Raw genomic sequence first — 18,372 nt, forward strand, 5'->3', positions numbered from 1 at the left:
ACAGAATTTGGCTGTATTTCAGTTGGAGCTGTATGATGCTAGCCACGCGATAAACTGCATTTATCGTGAAACTTTCTCACTGGCACTCTGTCCATTAATCATCTTTAATAATACATCTCAGCCCTAGGCCATTTCTAACATTGTAAATTTGAGCATCTTGAAAGAACCACCATTTAAACAAATAATCTGCCAGAGAAATGTTTCATTCTTTTTCTGCCAATGTGGAATTTTCTCTCCTTCCCCAAAACTTCTCAGTGGATTGACTTGCATAACTCTTCACCACTTCTGACCAATGCGTGCATTGCAAATGGAGAGAATTTTAAAGGTTACTTGAAAATGATAAAAATAAGTTCTTCAAGTGATGTCCCTGTGGGTGCTTCGCTTTAGGTGATTGAGTGCTCTGTGTCTCTAGTTGGAGAATTTCAACAGCAGTACCTGGCTGGGTTGCACATGCACACACTCTCCCTGTCTTGTACCTGTCATGGTAGCTGATCAGCGCTGTGCAGCCGTGTTTCTCCACCCCCCCACCCCACCCCACCCCACCCCACACCACACGCACTCAGTTCCTTCTCAACTGCCCCTTTGTCCAAGTCGGAGCTCCAGCAGTGTCTTCATTTGCTTTACCTCAGGAGTTCTTGTTAGCAGTTTTTGTATATAATAGAATAGTTGATTAGGACTTTCTATTTTTTTTTTTTTTTTTTTTTTTTGGTAACTTCACCCTGCCATGGAATAGTCCCTTTGAAATGCCAGGATCTCTTAAGTTTAAACGTTGCATCTCCTGCTGTGAGGCAATTCCTATCTTTGACAGACACTCACAATGCGTCAGGTGCCTGGGGGAAACACATTGTCATCATCTGAAGACTCGCACAAAGAAAGCAAGGGACCTCAAATTTAATCCTGACTCAGACCCAGGAATGCAAACTTCTCCTGGTGATCAATTACTGAAGGCAGCTTTTGACAGTTCCCCCTCTCAGCTTCATGTGGGAGGGACCTGTCTCCTAAAAGGCTTGCAAAGAGGAGAGCTTCCACTCCTCCTATCAAACCTGCATCTAAAAAGAAGCGTTCCCCAGCTCGCTCTACTGCATAGGTACCAACTGGACCACATTGCAGTAAAGTACCTTTGTGTCAGCAGGGACTAAAGCCACCGTCCCTAAGTGGGCAGGTTCCAAAAAGGAAGGCAGAGAAAAGACTGCCCTTTCCACTATGGCATTGGCAGCAACAACAAAATCCTCTGTACTGAGTGCCTCTGCAGTTTCTAAGTTATGGCGCCGCCTCCTGGCTCTCTGCTGCACATCACTGATGCATTGGCACCAAAGCCTCCTAAGTCCTTGGCGCAGTCAACATCGGCACCTATCCCCACGGTGCTGCACTACTTCCCAGTACCTCAATAATTTTCGGCACCGCAACAAATGCAAGTGCCTCCTCCATTACTGAGACTACAGCAGTTTCTTGCACCTAAGGGCCTGACAGTGAGCCTGGAACCTGAGTTTCCTCTCCTTGGTACTATCACTGGAGGGGGGTGGAGGGAGGGTCAGATGCAGCTGGTGGTGTGCGTGGTGCTGAAAGCACAGATGCAGTGTCAGGGGGAACTTCCTTCATTTCAGCATTCCTTGCCCCTGCAGACCAGTATCCGATCTGAGCCACAAGAGCACGCTAGACACTATCGCAGACCAGACATACAGGGGTGGTATGGGGACCCCCACCTGTACCTTTCCCACCACAATGGTCAGTCTGGGACCCGTGGGCAGCATACAGGCAAAATTTTCTCAAGCCACCAAGCAGCAGGAAAATTTCTAGACACTCCTCACCAAAGTTAGTAGCACCACCTGACATCTCCCGGGAACAAACTTTTGAGGAAACAGAGCAGGAGTTAGACCAGGAGGCTATTCCTGCAACCAACTCGTCTTTCTCACCTGACAAGACCACCATGCCTCTGCTCCCTACTACCGGAGATGATGATTTCAAACAGTTTCAGGAACTGTTTAAAAGAATAGCTGACACACTTCAATTCCCTCTTCAACAGGTTACCAAATCTCAGCAGTCTCTTGGGCATACTCCATACATCGACATCTTCCTTTATTGGGGTGCACCTAAACTGTATGGAGGCGAAAGCATCACTACTGCCTCAGAGATTTGTCACCCTGACAAACTTGATTGATACCACGATACACAGTCCACTGGTATCTGTCAGGATCTGCCTTCATCTCCTAGATCACATGGTGGTGACCGCATACATCGTAAATCAGGCTAGCCTACTCATGCGCTGCCTGCAAGCTTGGCTCAGGACTATGTACATCTCACACAAACACAGACTGAACAAACTCCTAAGCATGTCTGTGAAGATCAAGGACTCGTCACAGTGGTGGACCCACCTGCACAACGTGTGCGCAGGGCTCCACGTCCGACTGCTCCCTTTCCCCGCCCCCCTCCACCCCCAAATGATGATTACAACGTACGCCTCCCTACTGGGATGGGGTGCCCACTTAGCCTCACAGCACAGGACAGGTCTCCTTTGGAATCAACATTCTGGAACTGTGAGCAGTTCGCAATGCCAGTGCGCACTTCAGGCCTCTAATCAAAACCATACAGATCACGACGGACAATGTGGCCTGCATGGTCCACATAAACAGGAAGGAGCGAGATCACACGCCCTATGCACAGAGGCCATAAAGTTGTAGACGTGGTGCATCCAACGCAACATCAACATGTCGGCCACCTACCTACCGAGATCTGAGAACATCACAGTGGATACCCTAAGCTGCAAGTTCTCGCATGACCACAAGTGGGAAATAAACATCTCCGTGATCCCGAGCATATTTCAGTGATGGGAGTTCCCCTATTTGCCGTGAGCTGGAACAGCAAATTTCCAATGTTTTGCTCCAAAATCCAGAGGAGATGCTTTTTTCGTCTGATGGGACTCACCTTTCCTGTACGCCTTCCCCCCATCCCGCTACTGCCTAGATTCATACACTAGATCAGATCTGATCAAGTCAAAGTCCTCCTGATAGCTCCAGCATGGCCTGGGAAAACATGGTATCCATACCTATAACAGATGCCAGCATGCCCGCCGTAAGTCCTTCCACTTTTTCCAAATCTCCTCTCTCAGGATGCAGGCCAAATTCTGCACCCGGACCTGGAGGTGCTCCATCTGAGAGCCTGGCTCCTCAATGGTTCCAAGGGGAGGAGGAGATCTGTTCCAAAGAAGTTAAGGATATCTTGCTTAAACAGTAGACGGCCAACTACTCGCTAGACATACCTCCGCATGTGGTGCCTAAACAAACAAATTGAAGCCACCAGTTCTACCCTACCCTGTCTTGGACTACATACTTTACCTTAAGAAATCGGGGGGTCTCAATGAGTTCATTATGAGTATACCTGCCCACAGTTACAACCTTCCACCACAAGGTGGATGGCTTTTCAGTCTTTGCACACCCAACTACTAAAAGATTCCTGGAGGGCGTTTGTAACCTCAGCTCAGAGCCCCAGCTTCTCCATGGGACCTCACCTTAGTGCTTCGATCTCTGACTGCTCCAGTCGAACCTCTGGCTACGTGTTCGCTACTACATCTTTCCATTAGCCTTTCTAGTAGCTGTAATGTCAGCAAGGCATGTCGGAGAAATAGGGGCCCTTATGGCAGACCCATCATATAAAATTTTTTTTTAAAGAGGTAAGGTCACTCTGAGACCCCACCCTAAGTTCTTGCCTAAAGTCCCTTCATTCCACCTCAACCAACCCATCCATCTTCCCACATTCTTTCCTAAACCTCATAAAGACAGGCAAGAGGCAACATTCCACATATTGGATGTCAGAAGGGCATTAGCCTTTTATCTAGATAGGACCAAGCCATTCAGAAAAACTCCTAAGCTGTTCTTCTCCAACACGGAAAGCTCCAAAGGCAAACCCATCTCTAAGCAGAGACTTTCCAAATGGATTTCGGGCTGCATCCAGCTCTGCTACCATCAACATGGGCTACAACCTCCTTAATGGGTCAGAACACACCCTACAAGAGCTGTACGCACATCAGTAGCCTTCTTGAATGACGTGCCTATTAATGACATATGCAAAGCAGCTACTTGGACATCACCTGACACATTAATACAACACTCTGTCATCGACCAGGTCTCAGCAGCTGACATTCGGCTGGAACACATGGTCCTGTTGTCCATTCAGAATTAACTCTGAACCCCTCCTTCCACCTGATAGGCACTGCTCTTCAGTCACCTAAAGTGGAGCACCCACAGGGACATCACTTGAAGAAGAGGGTTACTCACCTTACGCAGTAAGTGAGGTTCTTCAAGATGTGTCCCTCTGTGGGTGCGCCACTACCCTCCATCCTCCTCCTTACTTCAGAGTTCTAATTAGTCCTCTGCGGTAGAGAAGGAACTGAGTTGTGGGGTGGCTGTACAGCACTAATCAGCTATTATGACAGGCGTGAGATTGGGAGAGCACATGTGCAGTGCAGCCCAGCCAGGTACTGCTGTTTAAATTCTCCAACTAAAGGTGCAGGGTGCTCAATTACCTAAAGTGGAACACCCACAGAGACACTCATCTCAAAGAACTCAGTTACAGCACAAGGTGAGGAATCATCTCTTCACATATGTGCTTGTTTGTTCCTTTAGGACAGTGTTTCTCAATGACCAGTCTGTGGACCGGCGCCAGTCCCTGATCTGCCTGATACAGTTTGGGAAGGCAACAAGCCATTCCCTGGTATCAAAAAAATTGAGAAACGCTGCTTGAGGATGTACAAAGAAGGCCTGAAAGTAATTTGCTTTTTTATATTAGAAATTAGATCATACCTAGACTGTAAGCCCCCTGATGATATTACAAGAGGCAAAAGAATGAAAGCTGAGTTGTTAAGAGGGGAAGGAAGTTTTAGACCTGGTTTTTGTTTGGTTTTGATACCTATTTAATTTAGATGAGCAAACATTTATGACTAAAGGAATTCTTTATTAAAAATTAACAACCTCACCCCTTCAAAGAAGGTGTTAAGAGCGCAAAATTATTGATTTATATTATCCATAGTGCCTAGGAGCCCTAGTCATGGGTCAGAGCCCCATTGTGCTAGGTGCTCTGCTAACACAAAACAAAAAGATGGTCTGTGCCCTAAGGAATTTACAATCTAATTACAAGACAAAAGACAACAGACATATGGGGGGAGTAAAAGGAGACAGTGAGACAATATTGATCACCATGATAGGCAGTAGTCTCTGAACACAAGACGCCTAATCGTTCTAAGCATCATGGCAAAGAAGAGTTTTGATAAGGGTTTAAAGGGTGAGGTAGCTTTGTAGATGTTTAGGAGGGACACCTCCCAAGCATATGGGACAACATGAGAGAAAGCACAGAGGTACTTGTTTGAAAACTTAAGTGGGCTGTGTAGGCTGGCATCATGGGCCAATTGGAGACTAGCATCAGTGAACAAGAGATGATGGGTAAGGTAGGGACAGTATTTGAAAGTGAAGACCAGCAGCTTATGTTTGACATCGAAGAGAAGAGAGAGGCATTCAAGGAGAGGAATGACATGGTCAAAATGAGGGCCTCGGAAAATGATCTTTGCAGCAGCATTCCGAATGGATATGAACAGGGCAAGACTGGGTTTGTCCGGCCAGAAAAGAGGATGTTGCAGTAACTGAAACGTGAGGAGATGAGTTTGGACAAGAGTTTTAGCGGTGTGGGTGGATCAGAAGGGTTGTATTGTAAAAAAGTTATGCAGAAAGAACTGGCAAAATTCCTCCTCGCTGTCACTTTGCCATTTCCCCCCATCTTTGAGCAGAGAACAGTCAGTGGTCAATGCCCATTCCCTACCTTTCTTTATGCTCCATGTTATGACTGAGATGTCATGTACTTACCATTCTTAATCCACCAGTAAAATAGCCCACTTTAGTAGCCATTAAAATTTGAAACTGAACTTAAATTAATTTGATCACATACCTTGGGATTCCAGATGATGGTTGAGGCTTTGCTATGTTTATTAGCACTAACATGTTTTTGTTACTGTAGTGATAACTGCTGCTCTACATTTGACGGGGGATGGGCAGACTTAATCCATGGTGGTGGAACATTGTACAGAAAGTGGGGTGGGGGAGCAGAGAGGATCTGTTTGTGGACATGTACAGAGAGGTGAATAGGGAATATGGTTGAATTTACCAGTAAGTTGAGTGCAAAACTAAGGTCACAGTTCAAAGGCAGAGCGTGTCATAGATGCGGTGGGGCTCTCCCTGTCAGCAGCCCATCAGATTCTTGATGGGACTCAAAGGCCGAATTCATGGGTGTTCTAAGTACACAGGAGCCCAGTCACTGCTCACTGTCTTGGGATCCCTAGGCACACTTTTGTCTAGGACCCTCTCCTGAGAGTTGTAACCACCTGACCCAGCAGCCTAGTCTCTGAGCTCATTGTTGACACCTCAGACTCTCATGTAGTTTAAACAGACCTTCTCCCAGAATCTCACTTGGTGTGAGCCTTCTGGTTTACCTTTTCAAGGGACCACATGCTATATGTAGCATATAATACAGGCACTTTGCATGGACATCTAACACAGTATTGCTCTTTACTTAAGCACCGGAATTACACAGAGGGCAGAGATGTAGAAAAACAAATATCCAGAACACAAAGACCCTCACTCTAGCTTACCTTTCCCTTGGGAGTCCTTAGGATATCATCTACGTCCCTGACCTCTTCCTGCTCCTCCAGTAGCTTTCCATATCTTATCTGATGGAAAAAATGGCCAAAAACCCCACACTCATAAAGCCACTCCATTTCTTTGTAACTTTGCAGTCTCCTCTATCAAGTGACTCCTGATCAGCCTCAGTGATGACCTAGAGCCCTAGTAGGTGGCTTTATTGCCAGGGAACCTTTCCCTGACAAACCAATTCTACAGGGTAGAAGCTAGTCTGTTGTCTAGGATGTTTGTAGTTCAGTAGACGACTATCCTGATTTAACAACCCTCTATTGTCATGTACCATTTCAGTCCATCATGGAGTAAAGAGTCAACAGATAAGATAAAGAACCCCATATCCAGTAGGGAGTCTGCAGCCTGTCAGGGACATGCAAAGATCCCCCAGTATTAAACAGAGTTTATAAGTTGTGCAGGCAGAATCCACAAATCATCACAGGTAGGATGGGCATTTTGAGCAATGGATGGCAAAACAGGACCTCTTTGGAGTGATGACAAGGAAATCATACAGGTAGACTTCAGAAATGAGAGGGAGGAGCAAATGGGGGATACAGTTTCAGCTGGAAAAGTTTAGAGTAAGAAGGTAGAAATAAATTTGGCTGATGGTTTGGCCCAGCATTTTCCCCCTTTTCTCGTACCTGAACTTCCTGCCTGATGATATGGCATCAGTCAGGACAATAGCAGTTGAACTTCTTAACAGCTTTCCCCCAGCACTCCAGTCCTCTGGAAGACCAGGGAAGAATTGTGTGTCCAAATGTGAGGCACTCATTTCAGTGGCTCATAAAGGCCTAAGCTAGATAGGGCCCTGTGGTTTATACACAGGAGTGGTATTCCATCTGCAGCATCTTATCTGCAAGTACAGCACACACCTGTGTGCAGAGGCAGTGAAGGGGGAGGTGCATGAATGTTGCATTATTAAGGTTAAGATTCTGTCACAGGTATTTTTAGTACAAGTCAGGTCATTGGCAATAAACAAAAATTCATGGAAACCTGTGACCTGTCCCTGACTTTCACTAAAAATACCCTGGGCATTTGGGTGGGGGGCAGAGTGCTGCCGGGGTTTGCAGCTGCTCCAGCCCTGCTGCTGCTCCTGTGGCAGGGGTTAACTGCTACTACTCCAGCCCCACAGGGGATGACCCAGCCCCAGTCACTGCATCAGTCAGCTGTTCTTGCAATCTCTACCCTACCTGCTGCTCCAGCAGCCCCAGGGCTGGCACTGGCCAGCTGCTCCAACCCTGCTCAGGAGAAGTCACGGAAAGTCGTGGCATCTGTGACAGAATTGTGTCTTTATGCATTATGAAATCAGTCTGCAGGTACTGTTGGAACACCCTCTCTTCTCTCAAGACTGCTTTTCCTTAGCTTCAGCTGAAACCTTCCTTGCTGAAAAAGAATTGAGCATTCATAGCTTCCATTTTGAGGGGAAAAAAATAAATGGAGCTGGGAGTAGGGGACTATGGTAGTTTCATGTCTTCCAGTTTTCTCCTCGACCTCTAAAAAGCCCAGAAGGCTTCTGAAATCTCCCAGAAGAAATTGTTGTGAGCTGTGAGACAGGTACCCAAAGGCAGTGCAACAGCAACGCTAGCTGAGTGCAAATATGGGAGCTAAGCAAAACTGCCACTGACCTGCACCTGAAACAATATGACTGGCTGTTGCACTGTTGGTATGTAGCAGGGCGGGCACTCACCGCCATGGCGGCACCTCCTGATGGTCAGTCCGGGAATTAGCTCACCCCAGCTTTGGAGCACCTCCTGCTGGCCAGTGTCTCCCTACCGGTTCCTGCTTCCTAGTCAATCTCCACCACTGTACTTCAGGCCCCGCGTCCCTCACCGGCCCGCGGTGCCCCTTCTCCTGGGTACTGCCCTGCAGCATGTCCCCACACATTCGGGGTCCTCCCCTCCCTGAGGAACCCCAATCCCGCCTTGCCTCAGTGACCCACTGCCAGTCTTCATCTAGCCCCTTCCCTCAAGGGCAAACTGCAGTCTGAAGTGGCCACTCATCATCGGCCAAGGGGGTTGGACTGGCTACCTCTTCCTTCCCTTGCTGCTTCCCCACAGCCCTAGTACCTCCTCCGGCCCTGACAGCAAAGGCCTCTGCCTGGGGGTTTGCCAGGCTGGAGCTTCCCCCAGCTCCTCCTGCCCTGCCCCAGCACTGCGCTGTTCAAGGTACCCTTTGCTCTTTCAGATAGCCAGGTCCATCTCTCTCCAAGGCTGAAGAGAGACTGACTACCCCTTCTGATCTGCTCTCTTTTATAATGGCTTGACCAGCTCTGATTAGCTGCCTCCTGCCTCTTCCTGATTGGCGCTCAGCCCCAGCCCTCTCCGAGGGCTGGCATTTAACCCTTTCTGAGCCAGAGCTGTGTGACTGTCCCGCTACGTGGTACTTTATGCTAGTGCTCTCATCAGTTTAGTTGTCTAGGGTAGGCAAGGTTCGGTCTTACTCTTACACAGCATTATTCTATATTTGACACCATTATATGATACATAGTATGGGCGAGAGTGATAGAGAAATCTTGGTTTAATTGAAGCCCTTCTTTTCTGTCTTCCTGTAATCAGTTATTTCTTTCTGCATTCCCAAGCCAGGTGGTATACAGATGCAACTCTCAAAGGAGAAAAAAGGATTGCTTACTAGTACTTGGAGACTTTAATATATGTTGCCTCTGCTCAGCTACACTTCCTGCCTTCTTTTCTACAATTTCTTGGAGTGCTTTCTTTAGCACAGTGGTATCAGACATATGGCCCATGGACCAAGTAAATGCAATAGGCCATCCTTCTCCAGATTCTTCATGTGGAAGCTAGCAGCTGAAGGAAGGTAATTGGTCAGTACTGCAGATGTAGTTCAAACTTGGATGTCTAAAGTGGTGGCTCTAAATCCATAGGTAGGCATTTAAATAAGTGACATGATTTTCAGAAATGCTGAATGCCAACAAATCTTATTGAAGTTAATGAGAGCTTCATCTGCTTGATATCTTTGAACATCAGATCTTTTAGGTGCCTAATAAGTATCACCCTTCTGCCAAACCATAGTATATGTTGGGAGCATTATGAGTTTGTCACCTATTCTGGGAAGATCTCAGTGATGCAAGCAATGGATATTAGTACCATTTGTGGAACATAAATGGTCACAAATGAATTGAAGACAACCCCCTTTTTAGGGAATCTTAGCTCAGGCACCAATGGGTGTGTCTACACTGCAGCTGGGAATGTGGATAGACAGACATGCAAGCTTCGCTTGAGCAAGCACACTAAAAATAGCAGTATGGCTACAGTGATGCAGGCCAGGGCTCAGACTAGCCACCCAAGTATGTACCAGGGTGTTGTGTGGGATAGTACTCAGGTCACTACCCGGAGACCCTGCCTGTGCCACTGAAGCCATATTATTTTGGGGGTTTTAAAATTGGGTTGGGCTCGAATTTGAATACAGGACTTCTGTCTATTTAGAATGCTTTTCATAGATTCATAGAGCAGAAGGTCAGAAGGGACCACTGTGATCATCCTGTTTACCTCCTGTGTAACACAGGCCATAGAACTTCTATGAATTAAATCCTGTTTGAAGTCAAGTAGTGCTTTCCCCCTTTCAGAGTGCCTCAGAATTAATTTCAGAAAAGGACTTCTATATTTTGTAATTTTTTGGTAGTGTTATAACTAGATTTTAGACACATTTCATAAAGCATGCTTTTATTTTGGCTGAACATGTAGTGTTTAGTGTATTGTTTGAGATACTTAGTTTTCTAGTCATGGATAGATGCTGTAGAAATAAAATATATTAAACTTACCCAACTTAAAGTACAGGAAAAAGTGTCCTGGTCAAATTTAATATTTCTACTCATGAAAAGTACTATAGGAACTGAGTGTCTCCTAATGCTGTGCTGTGATGTCTGTTGAGCCAAAGAGGCTACCGTCCCTTACTAATATACTAGCACTACTTTTGTAGCATAGCATTCCCTTATCGCTACACAGGTGCACTGCGAGTGTAGTAATTGGTATGAAAACACCACTGCTTATTCATTATTGTCCATTTCTACTGCAACAAGGGTTTCATATCTCTTATCTAAACGTTGACCAGACCTCAGCCTGTTTCTTACAAAATCAAAGTGGTGTGAATGCAATGAGGCAACTAAGTGCCAACTGTAAATTTGGTATATTCTCAAAGGTTTTTTTTCTTTTCCTAGCCAATAAATTGGTTACACGAGAAGGGCCTTCCTTTCTGCAGATGCGAGTAAAACACTTGATGAAGTCAAACTGCATTCCACAAGCTACTTTCTTGTCAAAATTATGTGCAGATTCTCCAGAAATTTCAAATGTATCATCTTTTCGCCAAGCCTACATCACATGTTTGTGCTCTATGCTGCCTAATGAAGACTCTATTAAAGAGGTTAGTAATCATAGCCCCTATTAATGTGTGAAGTTTCTATCAAGTGCATTTCTAAATAAATTTGGCTAATGCTAAGGTTATAGAGGTTTTTAAAGAAAAACTAAAATATAAAGACTTCAGGCCGTAGTATGAAAGTGCATTTAACGCTATTGCTACAGATACATATATGCATTATATACAGTCTATTAATGTGGGCTTATACATATGTTCAGCCATGCAAAAAAGGTTTGAGTGCGCTAGATCCTCATTTGCCTCAAGTATAAATCTAAAGTCTTCCCTTCAACTGTCCTATGCACTGTGACACTGTACTCTTCAGATGCAAAGGAATAAAATGACTGTTCTAATAGAGTGAAAACTAATGTAGAAAAGGAGGGCTGGGGAGCCATGGGCAAACTCCTCTAGTGTCTAGTGGCCTGAACCTCTATGATCCTACTACTTTGATTAAAAAGTCCGTTTTCTTTTCTTTTCAATGTAGTAACAACTGTGCTAATAGTGAATGTTGTAATCGAGGTTGCAAAACTGTTGCCACTATAACCCCACTTGTTACTTTTAATTGAATTCACTGTTTGGGCTGAAATCTGAAATGCTTGGTGTCAACTTGAATATGAGAATTTGGGGGGCGGAGGAGGGGGGGAGTTTGAGCAAAATCTTTTTAAGCCATTTTTGAGTGTGTGTGTGTGAGGGGGAGATAATGAGCAGGACTTTCCATTGTTTAAAATGAAATGTGGCTGAATAACTCAGATGTTTGCACTTCCCAGCTTCAAGAGACTAGGCCCCTAATTAAGGCCTCTCTGCTCAGTCCAGGGGGAAAAAATTAAGAGCAAACACATTATTTGAAAATGTGGTGGTGTGTATGTTAGCAAATCTGTTAAACATAGTGTCAGTGCTTTGCCTGGGAGTTAACTGGACAGCTGAGCTTCACAGACCCAATTACTTTGAATCAAGAAGTTGAACCGAGGTGGCGAAGAGTGATGTAAAGAACTGGTATTAGCAGGAGCAGGGGATGTGGTTTCTTCAGATGCTTATTTAGAAAGATGTTGCGCATACATGTACAGCTACTTACATGCCTTCTTTCCAAAACTGCTCAGGAGGCTCTCTGGCTCTCTTAAGTTCTTAGGCACACTTGTCTCACAAGTATTATAGGCAGGGCTGGTAGCACAGCCAATTAAGTTTGCGTGACACTTCTCATTTTTAGATCCTGTTCTCAGTTGCTTATAATTCTGCTAAACTTTTAACTATTTGGGTTGAAATTTCCATGCCATGTGTCTCCCTCATGTTCTGAATATTTTTGGAAAATTTCAGCCAAGAATTTCAGTTATTTCTGAGAACTAGGGTAGGGAAAAATGTTGTTTTGCTTGTGTTTAAAAAAGAAAGTTGTCAGTTTCTTCTTTGACAAACTCTAGAACTTCCATACTTTGGAGCAGGGATTTGAACTTTGGTAGTGGGGTGTCCTTTGTCTCAAGGATGTGCCTTCTACAATCTCTGTGAAAATCTGTCCAATTTTGGCCAAGTTATAAGCCTTTGAAAGATATAGTAATTTGGGGAATTTAGTGGCATGTACAAAGATCCCATCTGCAGTGGGCATGCTGCAGCCTGAGGTTGAGCAGGACTTTCCCTGCAGCTGCAACTCAGACTGTTGTGGGGCCCTGCATGGTCCAAGTTCAAGCACCTGAACTGAGACCGGCAGCCTCTTTTTTTTTTTTTCCCCTGTGCTGCCAATGACACACACATGCACCGACACCCCCTGCTGGGCCCAGGCAGCATGGAGGAAGAAACCATCTGATTTACATGCAGAGTGGATAAGAGCCCAACCTTTAGTGGAGCGTTAGATTGAGACAAGGAGACTGGGGGCGGTGGGGAGACTGGTGTGACAAATCTGGTAATTTCCTGCAATATTCAGGACAGATCTTGCTGGATTAAGTTTATTGTGAGCCAGGGATTGTAAGTAATTCCATGGGGGAGGGGGACCACATCCCTCCAGGAGCTAAGAATGGGGAGGATGACTAGGCAAATTCATTCAGATTATAATACTCCAGAGAGCAATCTGCACCTGGAGAGGCTTGGATGTACTCGTTCAAACTGGACTCTCCAGAGAACCAACAGACTATCGGGAAATCCTCTCTTTAATAGCCTGAATTTAAATGGGCCAAGGGCCTACTTTCTGATCCAGCAAATGGACGGGACATTCTGTCCGAGAGAAACCCCACTCCTCTGGGGGAAGGGTTGGAAGAACTTGACTTATTCATGGGGATGCTTGTTCTAAGCTAGCAGGTGTTGTGAACTTGTGACCACAAAAAAAACCCTCTCGATGGAGTTTGAAGAACAGATCACCTGTCAGAGCCCTTGTTGGAGTTGGGGTGATCTCAGATAAGCTTATTAGCATGCGTGTAGTGTTTTTTTTTTTAATTGTTTTAATGTTTTTTCTGTAATGATTTTACTTGAAGAATAAACGTGATTGCTTAGAAAGGGCTGTGTGGTAATTTATACCTATGGGCAATTACACTGTTTATAGCTTCTGAGGAGAAAGCAAAGCAAGCCTGCTTAGGCAGTCTGGCCTGCTGGGGAATTCTCAGTGTAGGCAAGGAAGTGCAGCCTGGAAAAAAAACGAATCAAGGGGGAGAGACGTGTCTCCACTTGAGGTGATGGCCAGGGAGCTGGAAGCATGAGTTGGTGCCCTTGGTGGATCATAGAGGGAGAATAAAGGTACAGCTACTCAGATCTATCACAACTGGGTGCAACTGGGCAAAGAGATTGGGACAAGAAGCCATGGGGTAGTAGGGACTGAAATTTGAGGAGCTTGGGGAAGGTAGATTGGGACTGGGAGCTAATGGGGACTGCAAACATGGGTGGGCTCGGGCAACTGGAGGCCAGGATTGGTGGGGAGAGACTGGGATGGGATGGGAAAAGGAGACTGGGATCAGAGAAGCTTGAGCAGTGGAGACTGGGAATGGGACTGGGACAAGAAGCCACAGAGGGGATGAGACAAGTCTGGGACAACCAAGTGGGAGGGGAGGAGGCAAGAGGGATCACACTTGAGGGGAATGGGTAGAAGACTGTGCCCACTAGAGAACACTCTCCTCAAGAGCCTGGGATGGAACACAATATTCCTGAGTCTCACCATTCCTCTATTAGTCTACTGTTAGCAAATTCCTGTGAAACTCACAGGCAAAATGTCCCAATCCTCTCGTGTGTTGGTTCACGTAGAGAATAAGCCTATAACTTCTATCAGTTACTCCAGCAATTCAGATGATGGAGGTATGTTAGTTAGACCAAAGATTTCAGTCCTGCTGATGACCCATGTGGGTATCTGTATGATGCCTCAAGATATCACGTATGTTTTTTGGTTTGCATTTTTTAAAATCTAGGAAATTGCACCTCAAAAACTGTTAAAGGAACATTAAGGTTGCATAGACAAGCATTCAGTCAGGAAATGCCAGAATTAAGGTTGCTTGTGCCTAAGTTCTCTACAGTCCACATGCTTAGTTGGATTTCTTTGAAATTTGGTGTGCCTCAGAAGGGTGCAGGGTAAGGTTATTTACATGACCCAAATTTTGAGTCATTTGAGCCAAGGATTCCAGAGAGAGAGAAGCCTGGGGGGAAAGACATTTAGGTTTTTTGTAAAAGGTAAAGATCAAACTATTGATATGATGTGGGCCACAATGGTCTCAATATGAGTTTTATCCAAGGTAGTGCATGGCAATCACTAAATCTTTGGGGGACCCAAGCTGAGAATGTATGTTTTCTTAATGTGGCTGTGCCAATACAGAAACATAACTAGAGGGTTTCCATTCCTGCCATTTTATATGCTTTGAAGCTCTACTCTTGTAAATGCTCTAAAATCCAATGGTTAATCTGACTGTTTTGAAATTTGGTGCCCTTCATGAGGGCACCAGTTAGAGTTAGTGATTCATATTTGGGGTCATTTGACTGAGGAGTTCCCGAATTACAGGTCTACCCTCCCCACCCCCCAAAAATAAGTTTCCTTCTGCTGCCTCATACTGTTAAACAGAGAGGTACTGATCACTGAATTAATCAGACCTCCTTGTGTTTGCTATGAAGTTACCATTCAATTAACTTAATTTAGGATAAGTTAATCACAAACCCCCATTTGAAACAAAATGAGTTTTGAATTGAGTGACTGGGGATGCGAAAATTTGAGTCATGGGTGCCAGTTTTATTTTGTGAGGGAATGTAATCAAAATATTTGTGGTGGGGGATTAGATATGTGAATGCTTCCTGGGAGAGGAGGAGGAGTGGGGGAGCAGGGGGAGAGTGGAAGGGGTTATGGGAAGGAGGATAAATGGGGATGAGTGGTAGGGGAGGGGAGAGAGGTTGTTGGCTTAACTAAGGAGGCATGACACCCTTCAGCTCTGCCAGTGCACCCAAACCACCAATGTTGCCAACGTAGCGATTTTTGTCACTAGATTTAGTGACTTTTTGGTTTCCGTAGCGAGGAAATAAAGCGACCAGCCACAAATCTGACTTTCACTGCCGATTACAGTGATATTCAGAGAAAGAAGTCACCAATTTGTATAGTCAGAAAATCATAATAAAATCCATTCCATGTTTTTCTTAATAAATGATCCTGGTGGCAGCCCTCAGTCCTGGGGAGTGGGAACAGGGGGAGGAAGAGGAAGAGATGGTGTCCAGACTGGAGACAGCAAACCTGCCAAGCTAGGGGAGGCCTGGGGAGCAGCAGCCAGAGACATTGATCTGCAGATGTGGCCTGCCCTTGAGTCGCCACGCACTCTCCGTTTTGCGCTCCCCGTCAGACTTGTCAAGGCTATGATCAGGTGGGGAGGGAGGAGGCTGAATGGGGGCGGCTTGGCCAGGTGTGCACAGCGGAGATGGAGTTTCAGCCACTGCCTCCCAAACCCTGGGAGAACTGGTGCCTCGGGGTACTGTGGTATTCCAGTGAGTATAGCCTTCCCCGCCCCCTCCCACTCCCTGGGACTCCCTCTCAGGGACCCTGCTCCCTCACCACTCTCCCCGGCCCCAGGGAGAGACTCCCTCACTTGGATATTGCCCTGGGTGCCCCAGGGTCATTGGGGGAGGGCGGGGGAAGAGATTCCCCTCGTGAGATGGACACTTCTTATTGCATCTGTCTGAAATGTTCCCTCATGTAGGTTACATAGTAACATCTAACGACTTTTCAGAGTTTCTCTGATGACTTTCCGCTATGTGGAGTTGGCAACACATTGAGTTGTGTTACAGGAGTGGGAATTAACAGTGATGGAAATGTTTGTATACCAGGGAGTGAAGGCTTCAGGGAGATGTCTTCCCTTCTTGTGGTGGGGAGGCATCGGTACAGTAATGGGGAGGTAGCCAGATTGGAGGGGGAAATGCATTGAATGGGCTATGGTCATGGCTTGGGAGATGAGCTGAAGCAGGGTTGATGGGGTGCAGCTGGGGATGGGGGAGTAGAGTGCATGGTTGGCTCAGTATGTTAATTGCAGGGCATCATACATACAATTGCCTTAAATGACTGCTAACTCCTACCAACGATGTATCTTTTTCCTATTAAAAAAACTAGGGAAATTGGCCAAAAAAAAACACATTCATGCAGAGTTAAAGTTGTTTGATATGTCATCTCCTTGCAAAACATTGAGTTGAGCAAAACTCAAGCTTCTGAAAACTAGGAAATGCCCAGTTAATGTTATGTGGCCAATCACACATACCTTTGCTCTACTGACTCCACAGTTGCTGAAATGGGCAAGCTCTTCACCTCCTCTTACAACCTATTCGCTCTCACCCGTAGATTTCATCTAACCTTTTTAAAGGACAAAAAGGAGAAGAGGGGAAAAAGGTTGCCCATGCCACCTTCCCTCTGATCCCCTGGAGATGGCAGTAGCCAATGGTAATTATTTGGATACTCCAGCTGTAGTCAGTGTGTTTAAGTGTACACTAAATGGTGCAGGCGGTAGTTGAGCCTGCTTGGTAAAGGTGTGTTTGTGGTAGGAGGATGTGTGGATTACTATGAGGTGTGAGACGGCTGTGATTTATATGAGATCTATGTTTTCCCCCTCATTTGTATGTGAAAAGGGAAGCAGTACACGTGTACGTTCAGGATGCAGTAGACCATTACTTCTATTCAGAATTTTGTAGGTTATGTCAATAGCAAGGCATAGTGCTGTTACTGTAAAGGATATTGTCAGCAGTGAGGTGGAATATGAGAGGATTCTAATTGTTTAATGCTGGTTAAGTGAAAGTGAGATTGTATCCTGGGAGTGAGTGTAAGGGAGTTGTAAAAGGCTGAGAAGTGGTTCTTAAATTGTACGTGCTTAGTATTCTTTCCTGGGAGTAGGCTAGGTGCGTGAGTTTATTCTAGGATCTGGAACCTCCTAAATCTTACTGTGCCAAAGGCCACTGTGAGAATGTGCTACGTGCAAACTGAGGCATTTCTCAGAGGGTAGAGGGAAGGTGATGTGTGCAGCCTTTTTTGTTGTTGTTTGTCCTTTAATAACACTGCTCTACAGCCAAAATGCTTCTGAAATAAATGTAGTCAAACTTTACTAATTCTGGGTCACGGAGAACGAAAATGATGCTTAAAATTGTTGATTGGCTCTAGTTTTCAAGATATGCTATTGGGTCAGTATATACGACCCTTGACTTGGGAATGGCGGAGGATAAGTGAGTTATAAAGGGAAGGGATCTCAATTTAAACCAGAAATGACTAAAATACATCTTTGACTGGATCTATGAATAAATCTATGATTGGGTTTGGACAGTACTTGTTTTTTAGGCAAAACAATGAATGATGCAATCTGAAGCTGGTATTGCGTCATACATGATATGAATTGCATCCTGTTATTCCTAGAAGTCATGGATGATGCAATCATAACGAAGCTTACATCACTCTGCTGAACAAATTGCCCTATATCAGCTCTAGAAATCATACAGTGTTGTGCTCTCTTATTTGTCAGTGTTCGATTTTGCAAAGGGACACATTTCTGTTTAGCCAAAGTGAGCAGAGATGCCTCGTACTTGTGTGAACAGTGCAGATAACTTCTGCTATGTTTGTGGTGAAGTGACTTTTGCATCACAAAAGCGCAGTATAACCAGTATGGTTAAGAAAGCCTATCACCTTTATTTTGGCTGCAAAATTGGAGATCAGGACAAGAGGTGGGCCCCACACATATGCTGCAACACTTGTGCAACAAATCTTCGCCAGTGGTTGAACAGGAAAAGGGAATCCTATGCCTTTTGCAGTGCCAATGATTTGGAGAGAGCCAACCAGCAATTGTTACTTCTGCATGGTGCCTCCAGTTGGGAAAGGTGTGTCAAAGAAGAAAAAGTGGACTGTGCATTATCCAAACATTCCATCAGT

General features: G+C 45.3%; 1 protein-coding gene across 3 annotated transcripts in view; it reads left to right on the plus strand.

Moving 5' to 3' along the window:
* RLF (RLF zinc finger) overlaps nt 1-18,372 on the plus strand; it is a 102,466-nt gene that overhangs the window by 45,920 nt on the left and 38,174 nt on the right. For all 3 annotated transcript variants that reach the window (XM_054011842.1, XM_054011844.1, XM_054011843.1), the window contains exon 5: nt 10,843-11,045. In XM_054011842.1, coding sequence (XP_053867817.1) covers nt 10,843-11,045 — 203 coding nt within the window. The remainder of the gene's footprint in view (nt 1-10,842; nt 11,046-18,372) is intronic.

This window comes from Malaclemys terrapin, chromosome 22 (genome assembly GCF_027887155.1).
Source record: "Malaclemys terrapin pileata isolate rMalTer1 chromosome 22, rMalTer1.hap1, whole genome shotgun sequence".
NCBI classification, from domain to species: domain Eukaryota; kingdom Metazoa; phylum Chordata; order Testudines; family Emydidae; genus Malaclemys; species Malaclemys terrapin.